This window comes from Gouania willdenowi, chromosome 10 (assembly GCF_900634775.1).
Source record: "Gouania willdenowi chromosome 10, fGouWil2.1, whole genome shotgun sequence".
Taxonomy (NCBI): domain Eukaryota; kingdom Metazoa; phylum Chordata; class Actinopteri; order Blenniiformes; family Gobiesocidae; genus Gouania; species Gouania willdenowi.
Genome location: NC_041053.1, coordinates 12,659,481 through 12,687,356, shown reverse-complemented (window position 1 = coordinate 12,687,356; position 27,876 = coordinate 12,659,481). Strand labels below are relative to the sequence as shown.

Here is a 27,876-nt window from a genome sequence, read left to right as displayed (position 1 = left end):
AAGAGACTGATGGTGGGACAGAGGAGTCGTTTTAGAGAAGAAGGGGCAGGTCTTGTTTTTCTCATTAACCAATGAAACCAAGTCAGCGAGATAGAGAGAGAGAGAAGAGGAACCCTTGGCTTCAGACATCAAATACACAATGAAGCAGAAGAACAAGGCCACATGAGGCAAAGACACCTTCCCGTTGAAACTTAGGAGCAGAAACGCTGATATTTCTACAACGTAACGCCTGACCGAAATTCAGCGGAGCCACCATTAGCACAATGGTGTGGGGCTGCATTACTGACTTCTTCACGTATGAGACCACCAAGTCCGTGGTGGTGAAGAGCTGGTCTGTGGGGATCATCAACCGGATTGTACAGCTGCTCATTATCGTCTACTTTGCAGGGTTTGGTGGCTTTCTTTGTTGATTTAATGGAAACAACTATTTTTGAATTTGTGTGGTTACATCAAATACATTTTGTGATGCTGAGTCTTTATAAAAAATATCTATGTTCACACTATTCATCAACTGCTGATGTCTTTGTCTTCCATCATTGTGTAGGTGGGTCTTCCTTCATGAGAAAGCCTATCAGACCACCGACACGGGTATCGAGTCCTCTGTGATGACCAAAGTAAAAGGCTTTGGTTACCAGAACGGCCTCGTCATGGACGTGGCCGACTACGTCTCTCCGCCTCAGGTGGGTGACCTTTGACCCTTCGGCTAAAAAACAGATACGAATAAGACCTGTTTAATGTAATGGATACATAGTTTAGATTGCACCGCGACCAAGACAAGACCAAGACTTTTGGGAGTTGAGACCGAGTCAAGACCAAGACTGAGACAAGATGAGACCGAGGTCATAAAATCAATTTCAAAAACCATGAAAAGTTTGAACAGTTAAAAAACATCCTCTCTTTAGTTTTACGTTTCTTTTATTTGACAGACAAAAAAGGTAAAGCATGAATCAAAGATATTTACCAAGATCTTCTCCTAATAATCACATTGATAAAGTTGAAGAATATCAGAAATCAGTGCTGGTCTTGACTGGTCTTGATGAAAAATCTTGAGTCTGGGCACTCCGAGAATGAGACAAGACCATGACCTTTAGAATGCGGTCTCAAGCACTACAACATTTGTGTGTGTGTGACATCTGAGAGGCAGGGGTTGACTGTCCATCTGGCATACCGGGAATCGTCCTGGTGGGCCGTCGACCCAAAGTGGGTCAGTCCGCTCCACTACGGTTTTGTTTTTTTTGACCAGCGAGTGGAGGCAGACATGGTAACAGGTGGCCAAAAAATGTCCAAAAGTGGCAAAAACATGGGAAGAAAAAAGTGTAAAGTGACTAAAATAGGCCAACAGCAGTCAACAGTGGCCAAAAAAGGGCAAATAAAGAGGAACCAGGTTAGCTTGAATGGAAAAAATGTAGAATAAAAAGAGTCCAAATGTACAAGAGGAAAAGGGAAACAAGTGGTATTTATTGGTATTTATAGCCTATTTGGATGAAAAGTGATCCAAAAATTAAAGAAAGGACAAAAATTGGATAAAAGTGCCATAAAGAACTTGCAAAAATGGACAAAAAATAGTGAAAAAGATCGGAGAGAAAAGATCTGAAAAAACTGTCAGAACTTTTTGAAAATAGGACAAAGGAAGTTGCAAAATGGCCAAAACAATATAGGTAAAAAAGGGGTCAGAGTTTCCCCTTTTAAGGTTTTCGGGAGGAATTATAAATAAAATTAAGACATAAAGAGCTACATGTTGAGCATCACTGACTTAATAACGGCTTCTACATGGTATCGCTGATAATTTGGCTAGTCTGGATACAAAAGGCCATAGCTGAATTTTGGTCCCAGTCTACCTCTGCTGAGAGGTAACTGCATTTGAGTGATTATCGGTGGAAACACTTTATCTTATTTTATTTTATATGATGAATGTGGACTCCTGGCAGGACAGTGGTGATTGTAATACTGATACAGCTTCTCAACTTTATTAGTGGTTTGAATCCAGTATTCCTAAGGGGAGCACTGCCGCGCTCTTTAAGGCAGGATGAGCCTGCGTCGAGATTACAGCAGAGAAATGTGATATAAAGTGTTTCTGTCACCTGTGCATAAATAGAACAAATGAATGTAAAGATGATGTTTCTGCTGTGTTTTAGGGTGCAAGCGTGTTTTGCATCATTACCAAACTCATCGTCACTGAAAACCAGTTCCAGGGGAAATGTAAACAGGTGAGTGTCCAGCGTGGTGTTTTGGTTTGTTTAATTATTTTTTCATTAACTTGGTGAAGACAGTGATCTGTCCGCTTCAGCACTGAAAGTAAAAAGTAAAGTAAACTTTAATTATTTTTTTTATTGTTTTTTTTTTTTTATTTTTAAGGGTCTACCATATACATTTATATATATATCGAGAGAGAGAGAGAGAGAGAAATATTCTTATGTTTGAAGTTAAAATGAATGTAACCCATTATAAATAAATAAATCATCCTCCTATGTACTGATGATTGTTTTCTGTTTGAGTAATAATCTGTTATAGAATAGAATAGAATAGACCTATATTGATCCCCCAGAGGGAAAATTCACACGTTGCAGCAACAATATGATAGCAAACAGTAAGAACAAAAATAAATATAAACATTGGATAATAGTGCAAATATCAAATCATCAAGCCTTTTCTAACATTTCACACTGCAGAATAAGTAATAGAAGTTTGTATGATTCATGCTGATAGAGTATCGGAGTGATATTGGTATAAGGCTACAATATTGGAAGTAAAAACCCTCATTTTAACTCAGGGGCCAAATAAGGAGCAGATTATCTGAAGGGGCCAAATTTTTTAGGTGGGTAAATTAGTATATGAAACATTATTGTGCTCCAGTTTGCACTTCCACGTATAAATAAATGTTAAAATATGTACGGCACTGATAATATCAAAGCAATAAGTGAAAGTTCCTACAGGATCTTCACTTTCAATTTATCTAGTTTTGTGGTCAATTTTTATGTAATTTGGGGGGAAAATTTGTGGAATAATTTAAAGAAAATGGCGGGATTTGGGAAAAATTTAGAGTACTGTAACAATTTGAGATTAAAAATTGCATCCATCACATGATATAAGCATGGGGAAAATGTGAGCTCTGTTAATATTGTGGAGTTTAATTAAATTTGTGTATTATTTTGGCAATATCTACAACTGAATTAGTTGGTAATTTACACAATGATTCATGATTTCTCTCGCCTTGAGTTTGACAAGTGTGCTCTATCTAAGTGTTTTAACAATATGTTGCTGCCTTACCATCACGCCTTGTGGTATCCCCTCTCATGTTCATCTTTGCAAGTGGCAGCAAGTCTAAAGTTACATAATTCCATTATATATATATATATATATATATATATATATATATATATATATATATATATATATATATTAGGGCTGGGCAAAAAATGGATTTTATTGATTAATCAAATTTGTAGATAAAGACGATTCAAAATTCGACTTTTAAAATAATAATAATAATAATTTTTTATTTATTTTTTTAATGAAGATTCTTTCAAAGTGAACCTTTTTCTCGATACATTTCAACAGGTTGGAGTGTGAGAAAGTGTCTTAAATGTCTTACATTTAGTCCAATTATTGATATAAGTTTATTGTGGTTTGTGTGTGTGTTTCAGCCTGGGAAGTACTATGATTGTAACTCAAATCAAGAGTGTGACATGCAATTGGGTTCCATCCTCGCCAACGGTGATTTACAGCACTGTCACATTGAGACACAATGCTACTGTTGAGTTATGCATCTCGACATCAGTAAGAATCAATAAGAAGACACTTTCTATCTTCCCTATCAGGTGTGATAACCGGTCGTTGCTTAAGCAGCAATAATAAAACCGGCTCTTGTGAGATTAAAGGATGGTGTCCATCAGAGGACGATACTATCAAAGTGTAAGTTTTTCATTTCACACTTGTAGAATAAAGGCTTCAGCATCACCTTGTCTTTATCTCGCCTTCCCAGAGTCCCAATGCTGGAAGTAGAGAACTTCACCATCTTCATCAAAAACAGCGTTCGCTTCCCACTCTTTAACGTCACCAGGTAGCTCAGGCAGAGACATAATAGACTGAGAATCTTTAACACACATGTTTTCTAATGAGTAACCTCCACCTTGTCTCTGTCAGAGGAAACTTTCCCTCCACTATGAACTCTTCACAGATCAAGAAATGCAACTACGACCCTGTACAGAGCCCCTTCTGCCCCATCTTTCGTGTTGGGGATGTGTTGAAATACACGGGGCAAACTGTGGGCGATATTGCAGAAAAGGTCTTACACTTTCCTTGTTGCTTCACAAAAACATTCCAGTAACTCTTTATTTGACGTGTTATACTGTTATACATAAAGGCTGACATTACGCTGTCTTTATTATGACATGAATAAGGTGTCATGAAAGCTGTCATTATGTGTTGGTCATTACCATAACCTGGATCCTTCGTTACCATAACACAGTGTTTCTCAAATGGGGGTACGTGTACCCCGTGGGGTACGCAATGGCACAACAGGGTATACTTGAGAGAGAGAAAGAGTGGAAAATTAACAACTAACGTGTCAGTCTTGGTCCCACCCCAGGTGTGAGGACTGGAAATTATAAAAACTTTAGAAATAAATCTATTCAGGAGCCACTAAATCAACCTTGCGGTCGGGACTCCATGTGGGGTCTTCTGGAGTTTAAATGGGGTCGCCTGAAATTTCTGAAAAATGGAAATATATTTTTGAATTTTTTTAATTATTGCTTTTTTTTTATATTAAAACAACACATACTCTGTATTTCTACAATTTTACTTTGTGTAATATAAATCGAGTTTAACTAAAATGGAATAAAAAAATATCTGAGATCAAACATGATCAAAGACTAATTATAGAAAAAAATTGTCTTTTCTTTTTTTAAACTAAAACACACAATCTTAAACAACTGTATTTCTATACTTTCGCTTTGTGAATATAGTTCAACTAAAAGGCTGTAAGAATAATATATCTGAGCTCAAACATGATCAAAAACTAATTCTAGAAAAAAAAATTTTTTGGGGTCACCAGAAATTCTTGATATAAAAATGGGGTCACAATCGAAAAAGATTGGGAACCACTGCACTAAATACTGTTTCTTTCCACTTATTTACAAAATGAAATTCTTTAAAATGTGTGTTATCACTATCATTATGCTCTATAGTTGCTTTTAAATAGTTTTCTATGCAAAATGTTGTAGTCCGACAAAGGGGGTACTTGGATTCAGAAATAAGAGAAAGGGGGTACTAGAGCCAAATATGTTTGAGAACCACTGCCTTAACCCTAACTGCACTACATCCTTCCACCTAACCCAAAAACGCCAACACAGCTCCATAGGTGTATTTATTTAACCTAATAACTTAATGACAGCCTTTGTTGCGCCTTATTCATGCTAATGACAGATAATGTCAGCCTTATGTATAAAACTTCAAGTAAAGTGTGACCAAAATTCCTAGAAATTCCTAGACAGCGCCAAATATTTAGGGCGATCATCGCACATTGTGGCAATTGATGAGTAATCACAAACTAACTCTATCCTCACTCAAATGTAAGAAGAACAATCTTGTTTTTGGATTTGTGCTAAGTGTGAAAGAAAGTAGAAAAAAGCTCAAGAATCTCGATCCCAACATCACTGTCTGTCATGTTCACTGTGTATTAACTGGTAAATGTCTGATGACTGTTTCTTTCAGGGTGGAGAAATAGGAATAAACATCCAGTGGATCTGTAACTTGGATGTAGACGTTGAAAACTGTGTTCCCAATTACGCCTTCACACGACTTGATGCTCCATTTGCAAAGAACTACGTCTCTAAAGGATACAACTTCCGGTAATTATTCCTCCAAATTCAAGGCATTTGCTCTATAAATCAGAGAAAGTATGGAAAATAGAAGTTCCATCCGTCCTGTGAACTCCAATGAAACAAATATAGACTTTGTCAGCTAAAGCTTCAGTCTAAAGCTTTCTTTTTGTCTGTTTTTTTTGTGTTTGTACTTTACTCCTTTAACGATGCAGATTTGCCAAATATTTCAAGACAGTGAACGGGACTGAATTCCGGACCCTTCATAAAGCATTTGCCATTCGTTTTGACGTTATGGTCACCGGAAAAGTGAGTGAGCTCACACAAACTGACTGGTTCTTTCCTTTTAGCTAAACAATCTGACAGAGATTAGTGCTGTCACATGTATTGGCACGTCCATGATCACTCCAGTTGGTATCAAGTCACTGCTGATCAGCTGTTCCTTTTTTCTATCAATCTTATTACCGGCGCCAAGGAGGTACAGTACAGGGATACGTTCTAAAAATAACTGGCAATAGGCGAAATCTGCGAAGTAGTTAGCTTTATTTTTTACAAATATTATACATGTTTTAAGGCTGTAAAACCCCTCCCCACACACTTTATATACTTTTCTCAGACAGAAGTTGACATTGTGGGTTTTGTCGAGGAGAAAACTTGCAAACATACAGCACTTTAGAGTGTGCAGGATCAAAAAATGTCCCCATTCGCTTCATAGGCGAGTTTGAAGCGAAGCCTCGCCCACCAGCGACACATTCAACTCGGTGAGTTTCACTGCCTGCTTAAGAGAGGAGCTGCCCCCCCTTTTTCTCCCCTCACAAACATAAACCATCAGTGAAAAAAGCCAGTGTGATTAGCGGCTAATGCTATCCTAGCTCAGTGCCGACTTTCAAACAGATTTACCTGCTACTACCACCTCCTCACTGATTCTCCTCCACGCCAAATCCTTCCTAGTCCAGTCCTGGTTATAAAGGCCGTGTCATACAGCTCCAGGTGGTCACACACAGCAGGATTATGTCAAAAGTTCTTAACGGATTTTGACAAAATCTTTAACCAATCACAGTCTTTATGCCATGGGAGATTCCATTGAATTTTGAAAGTAATCAATATAGTGATTCTGGATGAGTTTCAAAAATAAGAAAATCCCCATCCCTCATCATTGGTGAAATTTCAAAAGTGAATTCCTGGATTTGTAATTGTTTGATTTTTGTGAATTTTGACTCAGTTATGTCTGGTTGGTTCCTCAAGTACTTCACCGTCTTTCATCTGGACCAGATCCAGATTGTACATTTCATGACGATTTGCTTTTTTCTTAAATAGGCGTGCCATACACTTCGACCTACTGTATCATTATAAATGGGGATATACATTTCTTCCAAGCCTTTAAAGTGTGAGTGATCATTGTACTAGAGGGTATTTGGTCCTTGGTGGAGGTGTTTATTTCTTTTTTTATTGGATTTTTAATGTCATTTGACTTAGAGAGATGGAAAATGAGAAAATAGCATGAATATGTGACCCTTAGTTGTCACTTTGATTCTGTGCTCCAAACCACCACTGGACCATCTTTTAGAGAGAGATGTCTATCTTTGGTAGCCTGGAATCCATCCTAATCTCCTTGTATTATTCAATGTTTAATACAGGCGATTAGTCTGGAAGTGCTCACAAGGCGTTTGAGTTCTGGGGAGCTGAGCGGGGCTGGACAAACACGCGCAGAGTAACCAATCAAACGAGGAGCAGACGTGACGACAATAGTGCGACAAGCGTAGATATTCTTTTCCCTAAACGAAGCCTGCAGAGGAAAATGGTGTGTAATACGGTACAGACCAACAGCTTTAAAGGTCCTATATCATGCTAAATCAACGTTTTTGAGTTTTTAACCTTGTTACAATGTTAATTCCTTATCAAAAACACTGCGTCTCTGAGCAATCCTCACTAATCCTGCTCTCTGAGCTGCTGCTCTGAAAAACAAGCAGTCTCTCCTCAACTGATGTCACTAAAGTCTGAACCGCCCCCTCCAGGAAGTGCGCGCTGCTGGTGCCGCGCCTCTACAGTGAACATACACAATCTGATGTGTTTGTGACACAATGCGACGCGGCGGTTGGACAAAACAAATAATTATCATCTTAAATGCACTATTCCTGTAGTTAGAAGAGGAGAAGAGGAGAAGAAAGTGACTCAGCAGCTTAACACTCCGGTGACTATGTGAAGCAGCTGACTGACTGCTGCTGGTTAAACACAGACCCTGAAGCACTGAAACAGACTCACAATAACAATAGCCACTTAAATATCCATGTGTTTTACTGTAATGTGCAATTCTTTTTGGCTGAAAACAATAACAACAGTGTATGGATTGCAAAATAAAATCACTTTGGTGATTACTGATCCCGCTCGTAAGACCGAGGCATAAAGTCTGTCTATAGACATGCCCACAAATGAATATGCATAAGTAGGCCCCAAAACAGCCTTTTCAGAAAGTGACTTTTCAGAGGGCTAAAACTCTGGAAAACAGGCGAGTTTGAGAAAATAAACCTCAAATACTATGTTGTTGGGGTTCTTAGAACAAATGTTGATGGGTGAAAAATAGCATGATATGGGACCTTTAAAGCCTCTTCTTGTTGTGCTTTCAACAACATATCCAGGTATTTTAAAACAGAGCAGAGTGCAGCTCTGAACAGTTAGCCCGTGGCGGGCGCCACGTTTGTTTTGACATTGCTTGGTGCAGGAGATATGACGTTCTTTCTGTACGGCTCTGATTGGTTTGATTTTTTTTAGAAACGAGGAAGTGAGCAGAAACAGTTGCAGTACCACCATACCCACTTTCTTACAAAAAGTAAGGAAGTGGGTATGGCATATTGTAGTGTTGTGTTCAAGACCGCACTATCCGAGACCAAGACTTGCCCGAGACCAGAATGCACCGAGACCAAGACAAGACCAAGACTTTCGGGAGCCGAGACCGAGTCAAGACCAAGACCGAGACAAGCCGAGACCGAGACCGAGACCAAGACCAAGACCATAAACATTATTTTTTTCAATTTAAAAAAATATATAAATAAATAAAATTATGACAAGGTTCAACAGTTAAATAACATTCTCTCTTTAATTTTAGTTTATTTTAAATACATTTGACGGACAAAAAAGGTGCCTGCAAAAAATTAACTAAAATATTAAAACTACTACTGCTACTGATAAATTCACAATTATTCTACATATTTGAAAACAAGATTTTTATGTCAGCTGAATGTACAGCAAGTGTTTAAAAGTATTTCTGCCAAGAAATAATGATTCTTGATTCTGATTCTTTGAGTTGTGCAGGTCAACAGGTCACAGATTTCATAAGATATTTTTTTTATTTGAAAAAGCCTTTACACAGGTTATTTTATTAATTCACTTAGTTGATATAGTTTAATTTGGTTACTGTAATATAACTAGGATATTTAATTAACAAAGGTTTCCAGCTGTAACTGTAAAAGTGAAACTTTCTGAAATAAAACTACAAACAAGTTGTCAGCAGTGTAAAAAACATAGAGCTACAGGTAGATGTGAAACTAAATAAAACAAACTCAAACACTGGAAAAGTCATGTGACAAATTAATCAATAGTTATTGTTGAGAATTATTATTATTATTCTGGATACAGTGGAAACAGAAACTATAAAAATAATTATATTGTGAACCTGTTTATATTGTGGGGAACATATTATATACATAAATGTAATTGGAGTCTAAAGCCACAAAAAAAACACCACTTTAAAAAGATAATAGACTAATATAAAACCTCTTTACAGTTATTTGAGTCATTCTGGCTTGTGCAACTCTGCGGCGATGACGCGCTGGTGACGACATAACCCAAGATGGCGGCGGCCCGGACTAGAGCCGACATTATGTAATAAAGCCTTAAAAGACATGGATATAATGAAAATAGTGGATGGACAGAGGCATAAACATGCGGACTTATTAAACACACAGGGACTTATTAAACACACACGGACCTCAGTAAACACGGTAAACGGAACAGGCTTCACCGCTCGGCTGGCACTAGGACCCAGAAGCAGAGTAAGTGCGTCCCCTATCCAGCTTTCACAGGCTGTAATATCATCAGTTTATCATTTTACCAGTTGTTAGAGCTACTGTCTTTACCAGGGAGATAATATTTATTGCTGGTGATTGTTTTACAGAGTTTTACTGGGACTTTTACCGGTGATTAGTTCATTTCTCCCTTGCGCTCCGCGGTCCAAACTGACACCGTAGCCACACACGTATGAGTGTCACACACGTCACTCAGTCATATTAAGGAAGGTTGTGGTCATTATACGGGGTGGATTAAATAATGAATAAAGGATTGTTTTATTCTGTTCTTCTCCGTGTTATTATCACATTATAAAAATGTTTAAAAATAGCAGGAATTAGTGCTGGTCTCGAACGGTCTTGACGGAAAATCCCGAGTCCGGGCAGCCCGAGTCCAAGACAAGACCGAGTCAAAATGCTTCAGAGACCGAGACAAGACCAAGACCTTTAAAATTTGGTCTCGAGACCAAGACCGGTCTTGACCACCACAACACTAGCATATTGCCAGGCTATATCTTTGCCACTTCTGAACTGCACTAATACATAATATTATACATTTGACCAGTTTGAAACACCATTGGCCAGGGTTAGTTAGCTTGAATTCTGTGGTTTATATTTAGCGACACTATTCTCTATTTAAATACTGTACTATTTTTGATAACACTTTACTCGAAGTTCTATACATAAAGGCTCACTTTACACAGTCATTATTATGACATGACACCTGTCATTAGCATAAATAAGGTGTAATGAAGGCTGTCATTAAGTGTTAGTCGTTACCCTAACCCTTCGTTACCCTAATCCCTAACCCCGAGCTCTAACTTTAACCCTAAGCCCTAAGCCCTAAGCCCTAACCCCCAGCCCCTAACCCTAACCCTAACCCTAATCCTAACCCCTAACCCCTAACCCTAACCTTAACCTTAACCTTAACCTTAACCTTAACCCTAACCCTACCTAACCCCACTAGATTTCTCCACCTAACCAATAAAATGCCAAAATAGCTCCAAAGGTGTAATAATTTAGTGAACAACTCTTAATGACAGTCTTCATGACACCTTATTCACGCTAATGACAGCAGAATGTCAGCCTATTGTATAAAACTTCAAGTAAAGTGTTTCCCTATCTGCGTTTTCTCAATCCTCATTATCTGTTCCAGGCTGGAAAGTTTGACACAATCCCAACACTCATTAACTTGGTGGCGGCCTTCACATCAATTGGACTGGTATTATAAGTGTTTTATATCCATTTTTCAGTTCCTCGTGCACCGTCTACATGATGCTGCCCTAACATATCACTTTTCTGTTGTCAGGGAACAGTTCTGTGTGACATTATCCTACTGAACTTCCTAAAGGGAGCAGATCAGTACAAAGCCAAAAAGTTTGAAGAGGTAATGCTTTTGAATCTTATAAAATAGATTAACACACGCATATCTAATATTCATCTGTCCATCTTGGCTCATGTTTCATTCAGGTGTCGAGCAATCAGGTTGACGGCGCGTCTGCTGCTCAGAGCCCAGGTAGCCAGCTTTCCCTCAAACCAGGTATCAAGAGCTCCTACGACTCAGGCGCGCACTCTCTCGACATCTGCGACCAAGCCATGTGACCCACAATGACCCCCCCCCCCAGCAAAGGACGGACCCTTTGTCTCCCTCTGTCCCTCTGTCATCCCTTTACCTGGACACCCCTAAGTGTTTATATTCACACACCACATAATGTAGCTATCAATTAAAATGAAGCAACACTATTATAAATTAATGTGGAAACATGGGATGCCGAATGTAACAACTCGGTCACTGTTTCATAGCCGAAATATTTTGAACGTTTAGCATATTTTTCTTTCATTTGAGACAAATTCATGTAAAACAGTGTAATTCACCGATGTATGAGCGAATTTTAAAGACGAAAACCAGATGTTGACAAATCACTGAAGTGTAAAGACACTTGCCCTGCTCGGAGGAGCTCAGAGCTGCTTTCGACCTCACACTCTCCAGACAGCCATGGCGTCCCTATCTGACTTTTTCATCATGTAATAATAAATGTTATGTTTATATCATGGATTTGTCAGCCGAGAATCCTTCATCCTCTTCACATCAACATTTAGATAAAGGGAAATCCACAACAACAGCATGTTCTATATCATTGTTAAATGGATGAACCCACACTCCACACACCTGACCCTACAAGGTTTTCTACATCCTCAGTGTTTTAATCACTGGCAAAAGTGAGTTGATATACAGCGTGCCGGTACTCTCAGCAAATCTACGTCTGTTAAACTGTGTGAGGGCAGTTGTCCACACATTCCCTCGGCTGTTGTGCAGCCCGTACACCAGTCCTTACCGCTCTTTCGAGTTTTTCAGTTTGGAGCAATTCCGCCATGTCTCGCTTCTCCTCTCCCCTCACTCACTGAGCCGCAGTCGATGGTGTGGCCAAGGCCTCGTGGTTGACAGGTGCTGACCTACCCACTTTGCATAATTTCTAAATGTAAATTCAACATTTAGATTTAGATATAATTTAACATTTAGATTTGCATTTTACATTTAACATTTACATTTAACATTTAACATTTAACATTAAACATTTAACATTTACATTTAGTTTTAAAATTTACATTTAGATTTAAAATTTACATTTAGATTTAACATTTACATTTATTTTTCATGTGTACACATTTTTAACAATGATATAGAAGATGCTATTTTACATGAATTTCTGTTTCAAATGAAAGAAAATTGAGCTAAATGTGAGGAAAGTACGCTAAATGTTCAAAATATGTCGGCTATGAAAAAGTGAGTTCTTACATTCGGTATCGGCACCTCTTGGAAACATGCACAAGAAATGCTATTTCGTTCTACGTGATCAGCTAAATAATCCTTGTTTCACTTTTCTAAATATATTTGTATATATATGTATATCCAACCTCAACTGGAAAGAAGAAGTGTTCAACTTGAAAAGCTATGTAAACAACAAAGAGTGTTAATTTAGGATAATTTTGTTTCATGATGTTTGTACAGTCGGCAAGTTATTAAACTAGAGTGCCTGAGACTGTTATTTGTGCGTGCGTGTGAATAAGGGGGCTGTGTGTCAGCAGGGTTGGGGTTGGCACTTAGTTGTAAAGATTAGATGGAGGGGGTGCTAATGTGTGTTTGGTCTGAGGTTTACAAATGGGCCATTATTAGTCCCATTCCGGGCAACCCTACGACTACCGGTATATCTGAAATGTTATCAAGCAATGGACAGTAGTAATTTATTTCCTCAGATCACATAATCCAAATTCCCATTTTTGCCTTTGTTCCCTCTCTTTTAATCACATGATTTCATCTGGGATATTTTATACACTTCAGTGTCTGGTCTCACTCAGCTCTGCGCTGACCAGGGCTCTAATAGTTCAGCTAAAGAGCTTCCTAATGGTGCCGACAGTGATTTAGTAGAGGACGTATCTGCAAAAAGAAATACCGCAGAGAAATCGACAGCAGTAAGCCACATGGTTTAATGCTCTGATCTAATAAGACAGATCAATGTCCTTCGTTTAACTGAGATGGAAGGAATTTAGTACGTCGTCTCTCATTCCCACATTTTCTGTCACTCTTGAAATTGAGCTGTCGGATCAGAGCGATCGATTGTAATATAATATGTTTAGTTGACTTTTGCAGAACACATTATCATTGAATTACAAAGTATGTTGAGGAGGGTCTTTATTTAAAAAAAAAAAACCTACTTTGCTGTCATTTAATGCAAGTACTATTATATTTACATCTACAGGAAAATAAAATGATCTACTTGTTACACAGTCAATGTGCAGCAACAAGAGAACCCTTTTTGGGTGAATTGTCACTAATTCCAGCAAGTTCTTTTTGTCTTATTTTTGAATATTACTGTATGTTAAGGTTTCGTTTATTCAGACGCCTCTGAAAAAAACTGCCAGTTGACAGTCGAAACATGTCAGGAGATCAAAGTAAATTTCCTGATAAACCAGTTGTCTGAATAAATGAAACCATAACATATTTAAAAAGAAGATAAAAACAACTTGCTGGAATTGTTATGCGGAGGTCAAGGAAACATCAAAGCGATCAGCAGACACCTCTGAAGAAGACTGGCAGTTGACAGTCGAAACATATCAAGAGATCAAAGTAAATTTTCTGAAAAACAGTTGTCTGAATAAATGAAAACTTAACATATTATTCAAGAAGAACACAAAAAGAACTTGCTGGATTTATTACACGAAAGTGAAGGAATTCTTTTAGTTAACATATAATTTTCCGGTCCATGCTTCTTTTTTCTCGAAAAATTTGATAAGTACGTTGATAAAACAGTGTTATATTTAGCATTATAGAAACAAATTGGAAATGGAAACTTTCACCTACACATTCAAGGTGGGGTCAATCTCCTCATTTACATGAAAGTCAAAATAACCCAATAAGAACTTGTATGAGAAAGGTTGAAAAAGCACTTCAATTTGCTTCCTAATGTTGACTCTCTGCAGCTACTATACAAACTTCACTGGATTTGAGGAGCAGCATTTTGTTGATGTAATGGACAAAATGAATGTGTACGTTGCCTGAAAATACATTTCACCAAGGTGTTTTCTCATTGTGAAGCTAATGGAATTACTGCGCATGGAAATGGCCATTCCAACTGTTCCACTGCTTTAGTTTTAGCTCACGTGTCCCTTTATCTCTGGAGTCAGTTTCACTAACAGCTGGACAGGAAACCATTAATATCAAGAGGCATAATGAGGGAGAGAGACGGGGACACAGACAGCCACTGACACTAAAATGAGGACAACACTCTGGAAGATAAACAAAACTGCTTTCAAATGAAGTTACTCCAGATTTATGGCATGGACTGAAAAGCAGATCATACACAAAAAAATATGATTCTTTGATAAATATGTATATGTTATGTAATATTGTATATCTGTAAACCTGCTAAGGACGACTATTAACTTTTTTTTCATAATACAGATGAAGACAAAGGCTGTGTTCGAAATGTCACGCTTCTTACTATACACTACAAACTCCAAAGTATATACTGTTGTTACGGCTGAATTTGCGGTTGACCTCATTTGTAGACATGATTTATTGCTCTGGTTGAATGATGGAGTCCAGGAGAAGCATTGATGGTTTTATAAAAAAGGTTTATTCTAAACTAAGTTAAAAAGTACAAGATGGAACAAAAGAAGTGACCGTCCCGGCCGGAGGTCCGATGATTGAGAGACACACAGTTCTGATCCAACACGTATATTCCCCTCAGTCCCCCTCCCTCCTCCCCCCAGGAGATAGAGATAGAGGGAGGAGGTGAGGACAGAGGGTGAAAAAGAAAAGACAGTTTCTGTTATCTGCCGGTTGTCATAGAGACGGAGGGGTGTGCGCTTATGTGTTTGTGTGTGTGAATGAATGTGTATGGCGTGTGTATGTGTGACATGTGACTGTGTGAGCATGTGAGTGCGCACACAGAGTGCCTATGCGTCCTTGTGCGATTATTGTTTTGGGGAGATATCGTGTGCTTTGGACAAGGCAATCTGACCCAGCAAAGTTGAAGACATGAAAATCAGACAATGGAAAGTTACCCAAGGCTTAAGGATTAAAATATATGAGTAAATGTATTATTAAGCCTAACTAATAATTTCGCCCCCCACACTGTCTACCAGTGACGTGCAGTCAGGGAAGGCAAGATAGGCACTGCCTACCCAAGGGTGAATTGATAGTTCCCCAAGATGAAAACCATTTTACATCTAAAGGCAGCGTAGAGAGCTGCCTTTGGGCGTAACCGCGCTATGCTAAATGCTATACGTAAGTTCACAGTGCATTAGTGAATTAATATCACGTGACCGCTGCTGCTACGTTCTCTAGCTAGTGGGCAGGATAACACTACATTGATTTTGACAGCGCTAGAGACGATAAAGAAACTTTTTTTGAGGAAAAACAACAGCTTTTAAAAAATGGGACACCAACACCTGAGTTACCAGACCTTCAGCAAAGGTAAGGTCAGAAAATTGTTCGTATCTTCTACAGTGAATGGAAAGATTGGCTTTGTGGATGCGCCTCACTGAGGCTGTTCTGAGTTGTTGTTGTTGTTGTTGTTGTGTTGTGGTGTTTCTGTGTTTCCAACACAAACAACTGATGTGCTGTCGTGTCATGAGATTTATCTTGTTGGGAGAGTATGGAGGCTTTATTAAATAATTGTTTATGTTTCTTTAATGTTGTTTTACTATATTGATTTTGTTAGATGACAAAATGCTTGTTCATGTGGATCTTGTTGGGTTTTTTCTTTCTTGTTATGAATTTTATACTTTGATAAGCGCATTGAGATTGTATAGCGCATTGTTGTAAATTGCTTTATACAAATTAAGTTGAATTGAATTAACACTTGCCAGCAAAAACATATGGAATTGTCATTGGTATTGACATTAGTGGTCTCGATTTGCAACGCCCAACGCTAGTGCTCACGGCATGTCACTGGTGACTGTTGCCACTAAGTATACTTTACACTAAGTATACTAACCTACAACGACAGAAACCTGAAACACACTGAGTCTAAATATCTCTTGATTCTCTACTTTTGAAAGTGAGAAATTGAAAGTAGAATATCAAAATGTGGTCATTTGATAAATACATAAATCACATTTATGGCCGACATTTTGGAGATTTTCGGAGACCTGCCATTATGCTACAGATAAAACCTCTGGTTAACTTCAGAACAAGAGCCCTTTTTACAAAAGCGTTAAAAAACTACATCTGGGTATTTCTCATTTACTTAATCTGTCCATGCTATCCAATGTGAATGCATTGTAAACTAATTATGATGTCAGACTTGCGCGTTATGCAATTTTGAACACAGCCAAAGTGTAGGCCTCAATAATAATACATCAATAAATCAAAGATATTTCTTTTGAAGGTTGAAATTGCTGCTCACTAGATTGTTTTTGACTCCATCACAATTGGTCGGTTTTTGACTTGTGACTTCAACTTTAGGAAGGTTTCACACATTGCATTAAGGGATTGGGAATCCTGTTCAAAAATGCAAATATGGTGCTGAAGTGGAAAAGTTTCTTCAATAAGTTTTTTTCCTCGTGTTTCCTTGCCAGACAAGGAGGACAGAGATTCTCTAGACGCCACTTTTGTTCTGGTTTGTTTATGGCGTTTCCCATGATATATACAGATAGAATTTTTTAAAAAAAAGTTTAGTTATCGTCCTCAGCAGCTTTACTTTTCTTGCTTTAAAACAACTGCTAGTGAAGGTTGTAGTGTCTGAGGTTGCAGAAGAACTATGTGTTTTCAGAAAACAAAGGTTTGGGTCTTAGGCTTTTTTTTTTCTTTTTTTTTTTTTGAAAAAAATAAAATAAAAAAGGTAAAACATTCAAAAGAGAAAAAGACAGGGAAACTAAGTGGAAAAATAGGACTTCAGCTTTAAAATGATGCTAACTGTGAAGCCACAAAGATAATCCTTGTTAGACTGATAGTCTCTAGTCTGACTTTTCATCCTTTTTCAAACATACTACGGCTCCATATGATGTTTTAAAACCTACAAAATGGTTTTATATAAAAAAATGATCCAAACAGATATGAAGTTTTTTTAAAAAGTCAGTGAAGCCAAACAAAGCTTCCAGGGTCACAGTCTCTATCCATGTTTCTTTCCTGTGTTCTTCCTCTTCAGAGCCAGTATCCAGTGAGGAAGAGCATGTCGACGGGCAGGGGCTGCGTCCTCTATTGGACCTTGCTCCACCTCAGCTTCCTCAGTCACCACATCCTCCTCTCCCTCCTCTTCCTCCTCCTCCTCTTCCTCAGAGTCACTGTAGTCCAGGACAGGAGACTCTATGGTCACCACCTCCATAGAAAAATGAACATGACGATTCACCTCCAGTCGCCTCTGGAGAAAGACACAGAGACAGAGAAAATAGAATTAAACACATTGAATTTACATTGATTGATTAATGGATGGATGGATACATGGATTGATTGATTGATTGATTCATTCATTCATTCATCAAAAGTGCAAGTTCTTAGATCAAATGAAGATGGGCAAAAAACAGCAGCGGCCGCCGCTCAGGCAGCTGAGATCAGTGCAGCCGCCTCTGTATGCTTGTGGTGGGGACGAGCCAATGGCAGCAGCCGCTGCTTAGGACAGTAACTACAGAGTGATACATGCATTCATGTTAGAGTCTCTAAAACACCAGAAAAATCTCCAATAACACAAGATAACGTCCCTGCATTTCTCACTATGTCTCTATTGAGAAAACTGTCGTTAACAGCGTTCACAAAAGATACCGGTAAAGGAAGTTGAATTTCAAAACGGAGCGGAGAGAGGATTCTACAAACTGCAGCTTTAAATCATTTAGGGACAAAGAATATCAAAAATAGGTAAATGCAAAATGATCAATGCAAACTAAAAGTGAAAAATAAAACAGAAACATAAATCGCTCACTGCACAATTAAAGACACTACTGTATATGGAATCATAAAACAGGTAAACGTTTTGTTTGATGTGTGATTTTTATTAAATCAATGATTTATTTTCATTAATTAATTTTTATTTCAGTCTTTATGCATCAATGCCATAAGAGTTCAGTTTGGTGTTATGTGCTCACTTTTTGTTCAGTTATTTTAAACAAAATGAACAAATATTAAAATTACGTTTTAATTGTTCATTTAATTGTATATATCGTTATTATCTAATTAATTGATTGCTTTAGCCATTGTCATGTGATCAAACACCAGTAGGCGCTGTGGTGCACTATATCTCACCCTTTTTGACTGACTTCCTCGATCCGAGTGTTTGAGGACACCTCTGAGGGCAGGAGCTGGAGCTGCTGAAGGACTGTAGGAGGAGGAGGAGGATGCAGACTCTGGTGCAGGATGGGAGTTAGTCTGCTGTGGCTCTGATTCATCCATCGCTTGCCTGCTGGTCACAGACTCATCTGAAGGCAACACAAAGTATGTTTGAAGCACAATTGATGCATCTGAACGTCACCAGATGGATGAATTGTTCATTGCACTGAAATATTTTTCCATAACTGATTAATCAAAATTGTTATAATAATGCAGATGTTTGGAACTGTGTTGGGTTGAGCTCACCTGTCTCCTCTCCATCACTCATCTGCTGAGTTTGGGACTGATGATGCCTCTTTCTGTTTAGCAGGAGGCGACTTCTCTGCACTGAGCCATACAAACGATCCATAGACTGTAAAGTAACACATACATCGTGACAATATGTTTATGAATCTAATAATAATAATAATGCATCAGTTTTATATAGCGCTTTATCATAGACACTCAAAGTCGCTTTACAGAATTAAGGCATTATTCTTTCACTCCACACTTAGTGGTGGTAAACTACTATTGTAGCCACAGCTGCCCTGGGGCAGACTGACGGAAGCGAGGCTGCCATAGTGCGCCATCCTGCCCCTCCGACCACAACCAACACTCACTCACACACTACATTCATACTAGGCAATGTAGGTGAAGTGCCTTGCCCAAGGGCACAATGACAGATACCACTGGGGTGACTGCCACCCCACTGTGGCACCTGGAATTCTCAGTGGTCTCCCATCCAACTACTAACCAGGCCCAGACATGATCTAACGGGATCGGTCAATGACAGGCTGGTGTGGCCACAAGTGTGAGTGTCAGGAGATTATTACTCACTGTAGCTTTAACAGAAGTTAAGGATCTTGATTGTTGGTCCAGGCCGTTCTCTGCAGGCCTCAGAGATGATTGGTTCACACCATCGTCCATTGGCTCTGATTGATCCGCCTGTCTCTGATAACTGAGTTGTAACCATTTTCCTTCACTGACATCCATGCTAACAGGTAAGGAAGCATCAGGTGATTGTTGTGCCGTAGCTTGTGATGATGACTCTGCACCGCTGAAGCTCCACGTGCTGTCGGGTGTGTTGGTTCGACTCTGACTTTCTTCCGATTGTGTGGTAGTGGTCCTCAGGTTGGGGTTGATAAACTCGGCCCACTTTTGGCCCATGGTGATCTCCTCAAGCAGGCTGAATGAGCCGAGGCCAAATTCAAAGTCACTGGTGGATCTGAGAGAGAATAGGAAGCAGTTTGTCAGACATTGAAGTTCTGCCAGTTAACCAAATGTTCTATTATACTGAGGAAAAACCTTTTGGGTTTCCTATAATATATTAAACCTTGTGTCTGGGCTCTCTCACTGTGAGTTTTGTTTCTCCCTTAATATCTAAATCCTCTATTTCAAAAGCGTAATGCAACAATAGACACACTGCATAAACCGACATGACCTTTGGAAACGGCAACCCTTCAGATCAGAGCTGTGCAGCGACATTGTACCAGTGTACCATTAGCACCTATCCGCCTTCCTACAGCCAGTTCAGTTCAGGCCATCTATTCATGTAGAAATAAAACCCCAATAAGTTAACAGAGCACAATAACTCATGATTGGGTTGGAAGAAACATTTCTGAAACAAAACCAAAAAAAGAATTAGGAAAGCTGCTGCACTGAGGTAAGTTTTAAAGTCTTTACACTGGCTCCCAGTCAGCCTCAGAATAGACTTTAAAGTTCTGCTGCTGGTGTATAAATCTGTGAATGGGTTTGGTCCAGAATACATCAGTGACATGTTAGTCAGGTATGAACCCAGCAGGTCTCTCAGATCTATGGACACAGGTCAGATAGTGGAGCCCAGAGCTCACAGTAAACATGGTGATGCTGCTTTTAGTTGTTATGCTGCAAAGAAGTGGAACAAACTGCAGCAGAGCTGAAGTCAGCATCCAATGGTAACATTTTAAAATCCAAGTTAAAGATTTTTTCTCTCCTGCATATGATTGAGAGAGATGTTTTTGGTCATGTTATTGTTGATTTCATGTTTTTACTTCTGATTTCAGTGTTCTTATTGATTGCCTGTTTTCTGTTGCACTTTGCAATCATGTAAAGGACATCTCTCTTGTTGGACTTGTCTTTTATTTTGAAAGAAACTTTTCTTTTGACAGGCACGCTGTGAAATGCATGTTGCACAGGAAAATACTGTATATAGATTTGTGTTTTAAAAAAAGATTATATCAAGAATTGACTACATTTTTATGGATAAGAGTTTACTTCCATTGGTTCAGGAATGCGATTACCACGCGATTGTTATTTCTGACCATGCTCCTCAGTCCTCACACCCTAAAGCTTAATTTACCCGTTACACAGCCGGTTCATAAGCCCTGGCGGCTCAACTCTTGGCAACTTTCTGATAAAACATTTTCAGATTTTATCTCCTCACCTTTTTTTTTTTACACATCAATCAAACACCATCATCAACAATGTGGGAAGCACTGAAGGCATACTTAAGAGGCCAGATCATCTCTTACAATGCACAGTTGCCTAAAACTAGAAATAGGCGCATTAATGTATTAACAATAAATATTTCTAACCTTGATCTGCAATTGGCAACATCCTCGTAAGCTGATGGCATTAAAGAACGCTTTCTTCTCCTGAAAGAATTTGAGTTATTAACTATCCAAAAAGCTGAAAACCTCTTAATGAGATCCGAGCACACATACTATGAGCACGGTGAAACAAAGGGAAGGCTACTACTCTCTACTACTACTACTCATACCAGCTTCGCCAGAAAGCAGCAAGTCAAACAATACAAGAGATTAAATATGAATCAGGGGGGATTTGTGTGGATCACTCTGCGATCAACTCCTGTTTTAGGAGGTTTTACAGTGATCTGTATACCTCTGAAACACTGAGAGATGACCATTTAATTACGTAGTTCCTTCAAAAAGTTGAGATCTCGCGCATTGACCAGGAAAAAAAGCTAAACTGGAATCTCCATTTTCTATTAGGGAAATTGAGCTGGCTATTAAATGCATGCAAAGTGGGAAATCCTCTGGGCCTGATGGGTTCCCAACAGAATTTTTAAAAATGTTTTCTGACAAATTGGCCCCTATTTTAAACAAGGTATTCAGTGAATCACTTTCTCCGATCGCCCTATTTTGATGCTTAACATTGATAACAAAATTCTTTCAAAACTAATTGCACTCCACCTGGAAACGGTCCTCCCAACCATAATTTCACCAGACCAGACAGGCTTCATAAAAAAATTGCCAATCTTCCTCCAATATTAGGCGTCTATTTAACATAATTTATGATCCATCTCCACCCAACAAATCCGAAGTGGTGATATCATTGGAAGCCAAAAAGGCTTTCGATAGGGTGGAATGGGACTGTTTTGCACTCTTGAGAGATTCGGTTTTGGTTCCAAGTTTTTACCGTGGATTCAAATTTTATATAGCTCTCCAATGGCAACTGTATGAATTTCAAATTTCATCCCCTTTCCCACTAACGCAAGGGACGAGACAGGGGTGTCCACTCTCCCCTCTCCTCTTTGCTATTTCAGTTGAACCACTGGCACCAGCCCTGCGCAGCAATAAAGATATCACAGGAATTATAAGAACAGGATTGGAACACAAAGTTTCACTTTATGCAGATGATATGTTACTTTTAATATTGAACATTTCTTCATCTCTTCCTATCGCCCTAAATGTCCTAAAGGAATTTGTAAGATTTCAGGTTACAAAATAAATGGCTCAAAACACAAATTGATGCCCATAAATCAGATGGCAAGAGACTCTCTGTCTGTGTGTTCATTGTCTTTTAAAGTGTGTTTGGGAAAAATAAAATATCTTGGTGTTTGGGTCACACACAAATTTAAAGATCTTTTTGCTGCAAAATTTCCACCATTTCTGTCCTCTTTGAAGCAGGATCTCAATCGCTGGGATTTGTTACCCTTATATTTGTCAGGTAGAGTTAACACCATAGAGATGAATCTATTACCCAAACTGCTTTATCTGTTCCAGTGTGTACCAGTCTATTTAACCAAAACCTTTTTATTATCTCCCTTAACAAAATGCTCACCTCTTTCATTTGGAATAAAACGAAACCACGTATAAGCAATTCTATATTACAAAGACCTAGACAGCATGGAGGGCTAGGTTTACCAAATTTTCATTTTTATTATTGGGCTGCAAATATTAAAATGATGTCCTGTTGGATGACAAATGACGAAACGATGGCTGTACCTGCCTGGCTAACTCTAGAGAAAGACTCCTGTGATAACACCTCACTATCTGCTTTGTTATGTTCTTCTCTACCATACCCAGAGCTTCTAATTAATCATACTTCAAACCCAGTTGTTATTCATTCTTTAAAGATATGGAAACAGCTTAGACGACATTTTGGGATCTGTCAATTACTTGCTCCTATTGCGAAAAACCATGCTTTCACCACACCCTTGACAGATGCTTTGTTTGGTGCCTGGTCTAGAGGGATCTGTTCATTTAAAGATATATGGATTTGGAATCCCAAGGTTTCACCTTTTTTTGATATTTACAGATCCAAAGCTTTATGTCATTTAATCTCAACCAGTTCCCTTTAAAGCCCCCAGACTCTCTCCTGGAGTTGATTTATGATCTCAGATCATCCAAGAGGGGAAAGATAAGTGACATCTATTCGTTTCTAATGGGAGAAAGCTCAGCCAGTCTAAACTCTCTTAAAAACATTTGGGAGGAGGACCTCAGTATGAACATTTCATACACCGGCTACACTGGACCAAAGTTACTTTCTCTATTCTTACTTAATATAAATCCCATATGCGGTCGTTGCAAGCAATTCCCAGCCACTTTAATTCATATACTTTGAGAATGCCCTGGGCTATCTAATTACTGGAAGTTTATACTTGATACACTTTCCAAAATTATAGGCAAAGATTTAAAACAATCTGTCTTCCTGGCTGTATTTGGTGTGGAGGTGACAAACCTGAGTTTGGAACGCAACAAACAAAGCTGTCTGTCTTTTGCCACTCTTATAGCCAGATTTTGATTAAATGGAAATAATGTAACCCTTCAACTCTTCCACAGTGGATTAAATACATGCTGTATTTTGTTAAACTAGAGAAGATAAGGTATAATGTCAGAGGGTCAGCTGACAAATTCTTACTGTCATGGCAGCCCTTTTTAAGTCATGTTGAAAGCCTAAGTTCTGATCATTTTATAAATGACTGAACCTTAAGTTCTTTCTCTGTAACAGGCATTACAAACCCAAACATTATAAACTTTCTTTAGACTTTAAATGCACCTTTGGTCTCCTTGCTGCTGTGCTTTCCAACATTGGTTTGTGACCAAGATGATGTAAAATATCATTTATTGTAACTCACTGGACTGTAATTTGTTTAATCTGCTTTTATTTTGTTATTATTATTATTATTATTATTATTATTATTATTATTATTGATTTATCTTATTTAATTACTGTGCGTATGTTTTTCATTATTATTACCATTACTTTGTTGTTGTTGCTTTTAGTTTTTTTCATGTTTTTTCTTTTTTGTTTTTTTAATCTTTTCACTTTTCTGGCTTCCTCAATTTTTCTATGGGAGGGGGAGGGGGTGGCATTCTTTGTTCTAATTTCAACAATGAGAACTGCTTATTCTGATGATTCTGAGGTGTTTTCTCGACAGCTATTTAAATTAAAAACAAAATTTGTTTGGTTGAATTCTAAGAAAAAGTGGGTCGCGATTTAATGACCGTGGCATAATGTGGGTCCCAGGGTGAGAGAAGTTGAGAACCCCCCCCTGAATAAACTAAACCATAACATATCACACCTGGGGCAGAAGCGCTAACTATGGTTGAAACATTTGTTATTTGTATTTTCGCTAAACCACACAGACTGTAAGACAGGAAATGAAAGGAGATCCGGAAGCTGCTGTGTTTCATTTGCAGTGGAAAGCAGAATCAGCTGAAAGCTCCTGCAGGTAAAATGTGTTCAAATCAGTCTTTAAGTCTAAAGCACAGGTACTGTACGGGAGGCAGGTGTGTAGTCCTGCTTCCTTTTATGGCGTGCTTTAGAAAAAACCATGTGACATATCATAAAAGGAAAGTGAGTTCAGATAGTCACAGGTACAGTGACAGGTGCAGGACTAACACATCGTCACGCAGAAATGTCCTCTAAACTCATTTATAGGACACGTTTAAATGCCTTTCAAATGCTTTGCATATTTGAAGGGTGTTGCTTCAGTGATTGCACTAAACAAACTCCAGCTGTTGGAATGATTATCCTTCTGACTAAATCACATGTTTGTATTAGGGCTGAAACTAAAACGCCTTAATTGTGATTAGTTAATTACAGAGAAATAATAGATTTTTTCTCATTTCACGAGTTCCCGGTATACTCATAATAATGATGCACAGGCCACAACACAACAAACGGGAGAACCCAAGTAGAAGTCGTTGCTGTGCTTCGTGGGCATTAATTTTAGTTTCTATAAAAACACCGGATGCCAAACAAAAGCTCAGTTGTGTGCAAATTGTGCAAGAAAGAGTTTTCCCATCAGCCTCCGCTACCACCATAATGCTAAACATGTAGCAGCTAGCACGAACACTCGGATAGTGCTAGCTGCAACATGCTCTGAGCAGGCAATCCAATCCACACTCAATACGACAGGGTTCAGAGGCAAAATGAATAAGCCCATGAGTGACAAATGAACAAAGTCAGTGGATAAATTATTGTCGTGGACAGTCGACCTCTCTCGCTGGTAGAGGATGTGGGCGGGGCTAGAAGCGCTGCTATAGCATCGTCTGACACAACTTTTCAACTGCTATTACCATAGTTGCTCTGTTTATTTCATGATACAGATATTCTAACTAGTTTGCACTGTTCAGTTTCTACTTCTCTGGAATGTTCTGTACTAAGTGCTGGTTTTTTATTTTAATACAAAAACACTTTGTTTTACAAAGTTCACAAAAAATCCTGAAAACCATGAATCTAGCTTATTTGAATTTAAGTTTGTGCTTTGTGAACAATGCAATCATCATATTCCTTATTCATATTACACATTATGTTAGCACACAGTGATATAATAAATAATAAATAATACAGACAATTTTGTTGTTTAAGCTCATTTATGGTTTTCATTGATTCAGTCATGTACCAAAATTTTAATTTTTTAAACGTAGCTACTTGTGTCAAATATTGTTATGGGAATAATTTAGATTAATCGAGATCAGTTAATTTCAAAGTTTATATTTAATTAGATTTTTTTTTTTTTTTAATTGAGTCCCACTAATAGTTTGTACATTATTATTATTTGTTGATGGATTACCTGGTAGGGATGTTCACAGTGGAGTCTTCTTCCTGTGCTGGAGGTATTTCTGTGGGAGTGAGGGTTTCTTCTCCATCCTCATGCAGCGTGTTGAATGGATTTTCTAAAGAAACCTGGTTATGGACATAAAATGTTCAAAATAAATGCTCTCTCACTTTAGATTGTTTGAGAAATCAAAATGAGCACCTGACTCACATCGGTAATCTGTACATTCTTCTGCTCGGCTGGGTCGCTCTCTTCTTTTCCCTTTTTGCCAAAGCTGCCTTGCCTGTATCTCCATCTCTCCTTAATCTTTGACGTCCACCTTCTTGGTTTCCTCTCTGAGGATTTTTCCTTTCTAAAGTTGCTGTCGTTGTTTGATGATTTTGGTGCATCAACTGCATCAAATTGCAACACTTTGCCCCCCTGCTCCTCTTTGTGGGAGTCTGAGCTCTTCTGCGACCACATGTACACTCTGGGTGTAAACTGCTGGTCCTGGTCAAGGCTCGGCCCTTTGTTTGAGATGGAATACTGGTTGTTTGGAAGTGCGTCACTGCTTGAAATCGTCCTCTTTGCATCAGTTGTTTCACAGGAAGTGATGTCAGCATCCTTGTGGGTTTGAGCAGGAAACAGTTGTTTGACTCCTGTTGGGGTGATTCCAGGCCATGATGTCTCCCGTTCCTCACTAAGGTGTTTCTGGGAGGGAAAGGAAGCGATACCCCCATTTTTGTCCCTATCTTGAAAACCAACACTATTGCTCACAGCAGATAAGCTGAAATTAAAAGGACTGTCATTCCTTGTAGGATGACTGACAGGACTGATCTCTACCTTGTTGAGAGGGGGGGAAGCTCTTCTCTCCTCGTGCTGTTGCTCCTCTGATGATGATGCGTAGGGGTTGAACACAGGTTGGTTCTCTCGTCCCTGCTGCAGCTTCAGTTTCTGCAGCATCGACTGCAGCAAGGCCTGTGTGTCGGTTGGGTTCTGTGACTGAGACATGGAGGCAGTGAACGTTAAACCCTGATGTCAACGCAACATGTGTGAACACAGCAGCAGCAGCAGCAGATCCAGGTAATGAGGGGATGGATGTGATGCAGGGATGTGATGCCTTGCTTTCCAAACATGTCAGAAAACGTCAGCTGCGCGTAAACCATGTCAGTGTTGAGTCCAACTTCTGTTGCGGCTGTCGTTTCGCTTCTCAAATCCTCCGATCTGTGCCAGTCATCTCACACACATGGTTTTGGTCCATCTTTCAAAGTTTCACTTCATGTGATAGAAGATCTTCTTCTCCTCACCTTGTCATTGTTTCTTCTGCTCTTCACTCATTGACTCTCCTTCTCTTTGGATGCTAAAATAACTCCTTGTTTCAATATTTTTGTCTACTACATCATAGGAAAAGTGGCTTACTTCTGCTGAGTGCTGAGTTTCTCTGTTTTTGTCACCCCTCCTCCTCAAAGCAGTGGTTTATAGCACGGCTGATGGGAGGAGAGAGTGCGCACAGTGTTCCTCAGAACCTACGCACTGAAGCAGACCAACAAGACAGACCAGTGAGGTGAGATATCTTTGCTCTGACACACGGGTGTCTCTCTGCAGCTATAGTTGCTTCCTTCCTTTGTTTCTCGCACACACACACACACACACACACACACACACACACACACACGCACACACGCACACACGCACACACACACACACACACACACACACACACACGCTTTCCTTCCACTCTGACCCTGAACTTAATGACAGTGTTTCAAAGCAGCTGCTAAATATGTGTACATCAGCCAATAAAAAGGAAAAAAGAGAAGCTCTGCAGTGATTATTGGACCAACCCTTCTGATAGAAAATCTATGAGCTGAGCTAAATATAATAGTAGTTAGTAGTAATAGTCCAGGATACAGGTTTTCAACAGCT

General features: G+C 38.9%; 2 protein-coding genes across 2 annotated transcripts; one reads left to right on the top strand and one right to left on the bottom strand.

Moving 5' to 3' along the window:
* Positions 1-3: 3 nt before the first annotated feature.
* Positions 4-12,454, top strand: p2rx3a (purinergic receptor P2X, ligand-gated ion channel, 3a). The gene is made up of 12 exons (XM_028459590.1): positions 4-388; positions 545-680; positions 2,136-2,207; positions 3,645-3,714; positions 3,819-3,912; positions 3,983-4,060; positions 4,144-4,285; positions 5,713-5,849; positions 6,035-6,128; positions 11,037-11,102; positions 11,190-11,267; positions 11,351-12,454. The coding sequence occupies exons 1-12, from the start codon at positions 264-266 to the stop codon at positions 11,480-11,482; spliced, it is 1,224 nt and encodes a 407-aa protein (XP_028315391.1). The 5' UTR covers positions 4-263; the 3' UTR covers positions 11,483-12,454.
* A 4,752-nt stretch (positions 12,455-17,206) lies between these two features.
* Positions 17,207-27,532, bottom strand: LOC114471144 (uncharacterized). Its single transcript, XM_028459758.1, has 6 exons — positions 26,182-27,532; positions 25,987-26,099; positions 19,521-19,908; positions 18,951-19,056; positions 18,621-18,793; positions 17,207-17,745 (listed from the first exon to the last, which is right to left on the bottom strand). Exons 1-6 carry the CDS (start codon positions 26,959-26,961, stop codon positions 17,497-17,499), a joined length of 1,809 nt encoding a protein of 602 aa, XP_028315559.1. The 5' UTR covers positions 26,962-27,532; the 3' UTR covers positions 17,207-17,496.
* Positions 27,533-27,876: the final 344 nt, after the last annotated feature.

Bases quoted from the DNA above. Each gene is read 5' to 3' on its own strand.
- p2rx3a (XM_028459590.1), top strand. From the start codon at position 264: ATGGTGTGGGGCTGCATTACTGACTTCTTCACGTATGAGACCACCAAG. The intron at 681-2,135 runs GTGGGTGACCTT...GCTGTGTTTTAG, and splicing joins ACTACGTCTCTCCGCCTCAG to GGTGCAAGCGTGTTTTGCAT. The intron at 11,103-11,189 runs GTATTATAAGTG...TTCTGTTGTCAG, and splicing joins CCTTCACATCAATTGGACTG to GGAACAGTTCTGTGTGACAT.
- LOC114471144 (XM_028459758.1), bottom strand. From the start codon at position 26,961: ATGTCTCAGTCACAGAACCCAACCGACACACAGGCCTTGCTGCAGTCG. The intron at 19,909-25,986 runs GTAATCCATCAA...ATTCTCTCTCAG, and splicing joins ACTGTGAACATCCCTACCAG to ATCCACCAGTGACTTTGAAT. The intron at 17,746-18,620 runs GTGAGATATAGT...GTCTTTCTCCAG, and splicing joins GAGGAAGTCAGTCAAAAAGG to AGGCGACTGGAGGTGAATCG.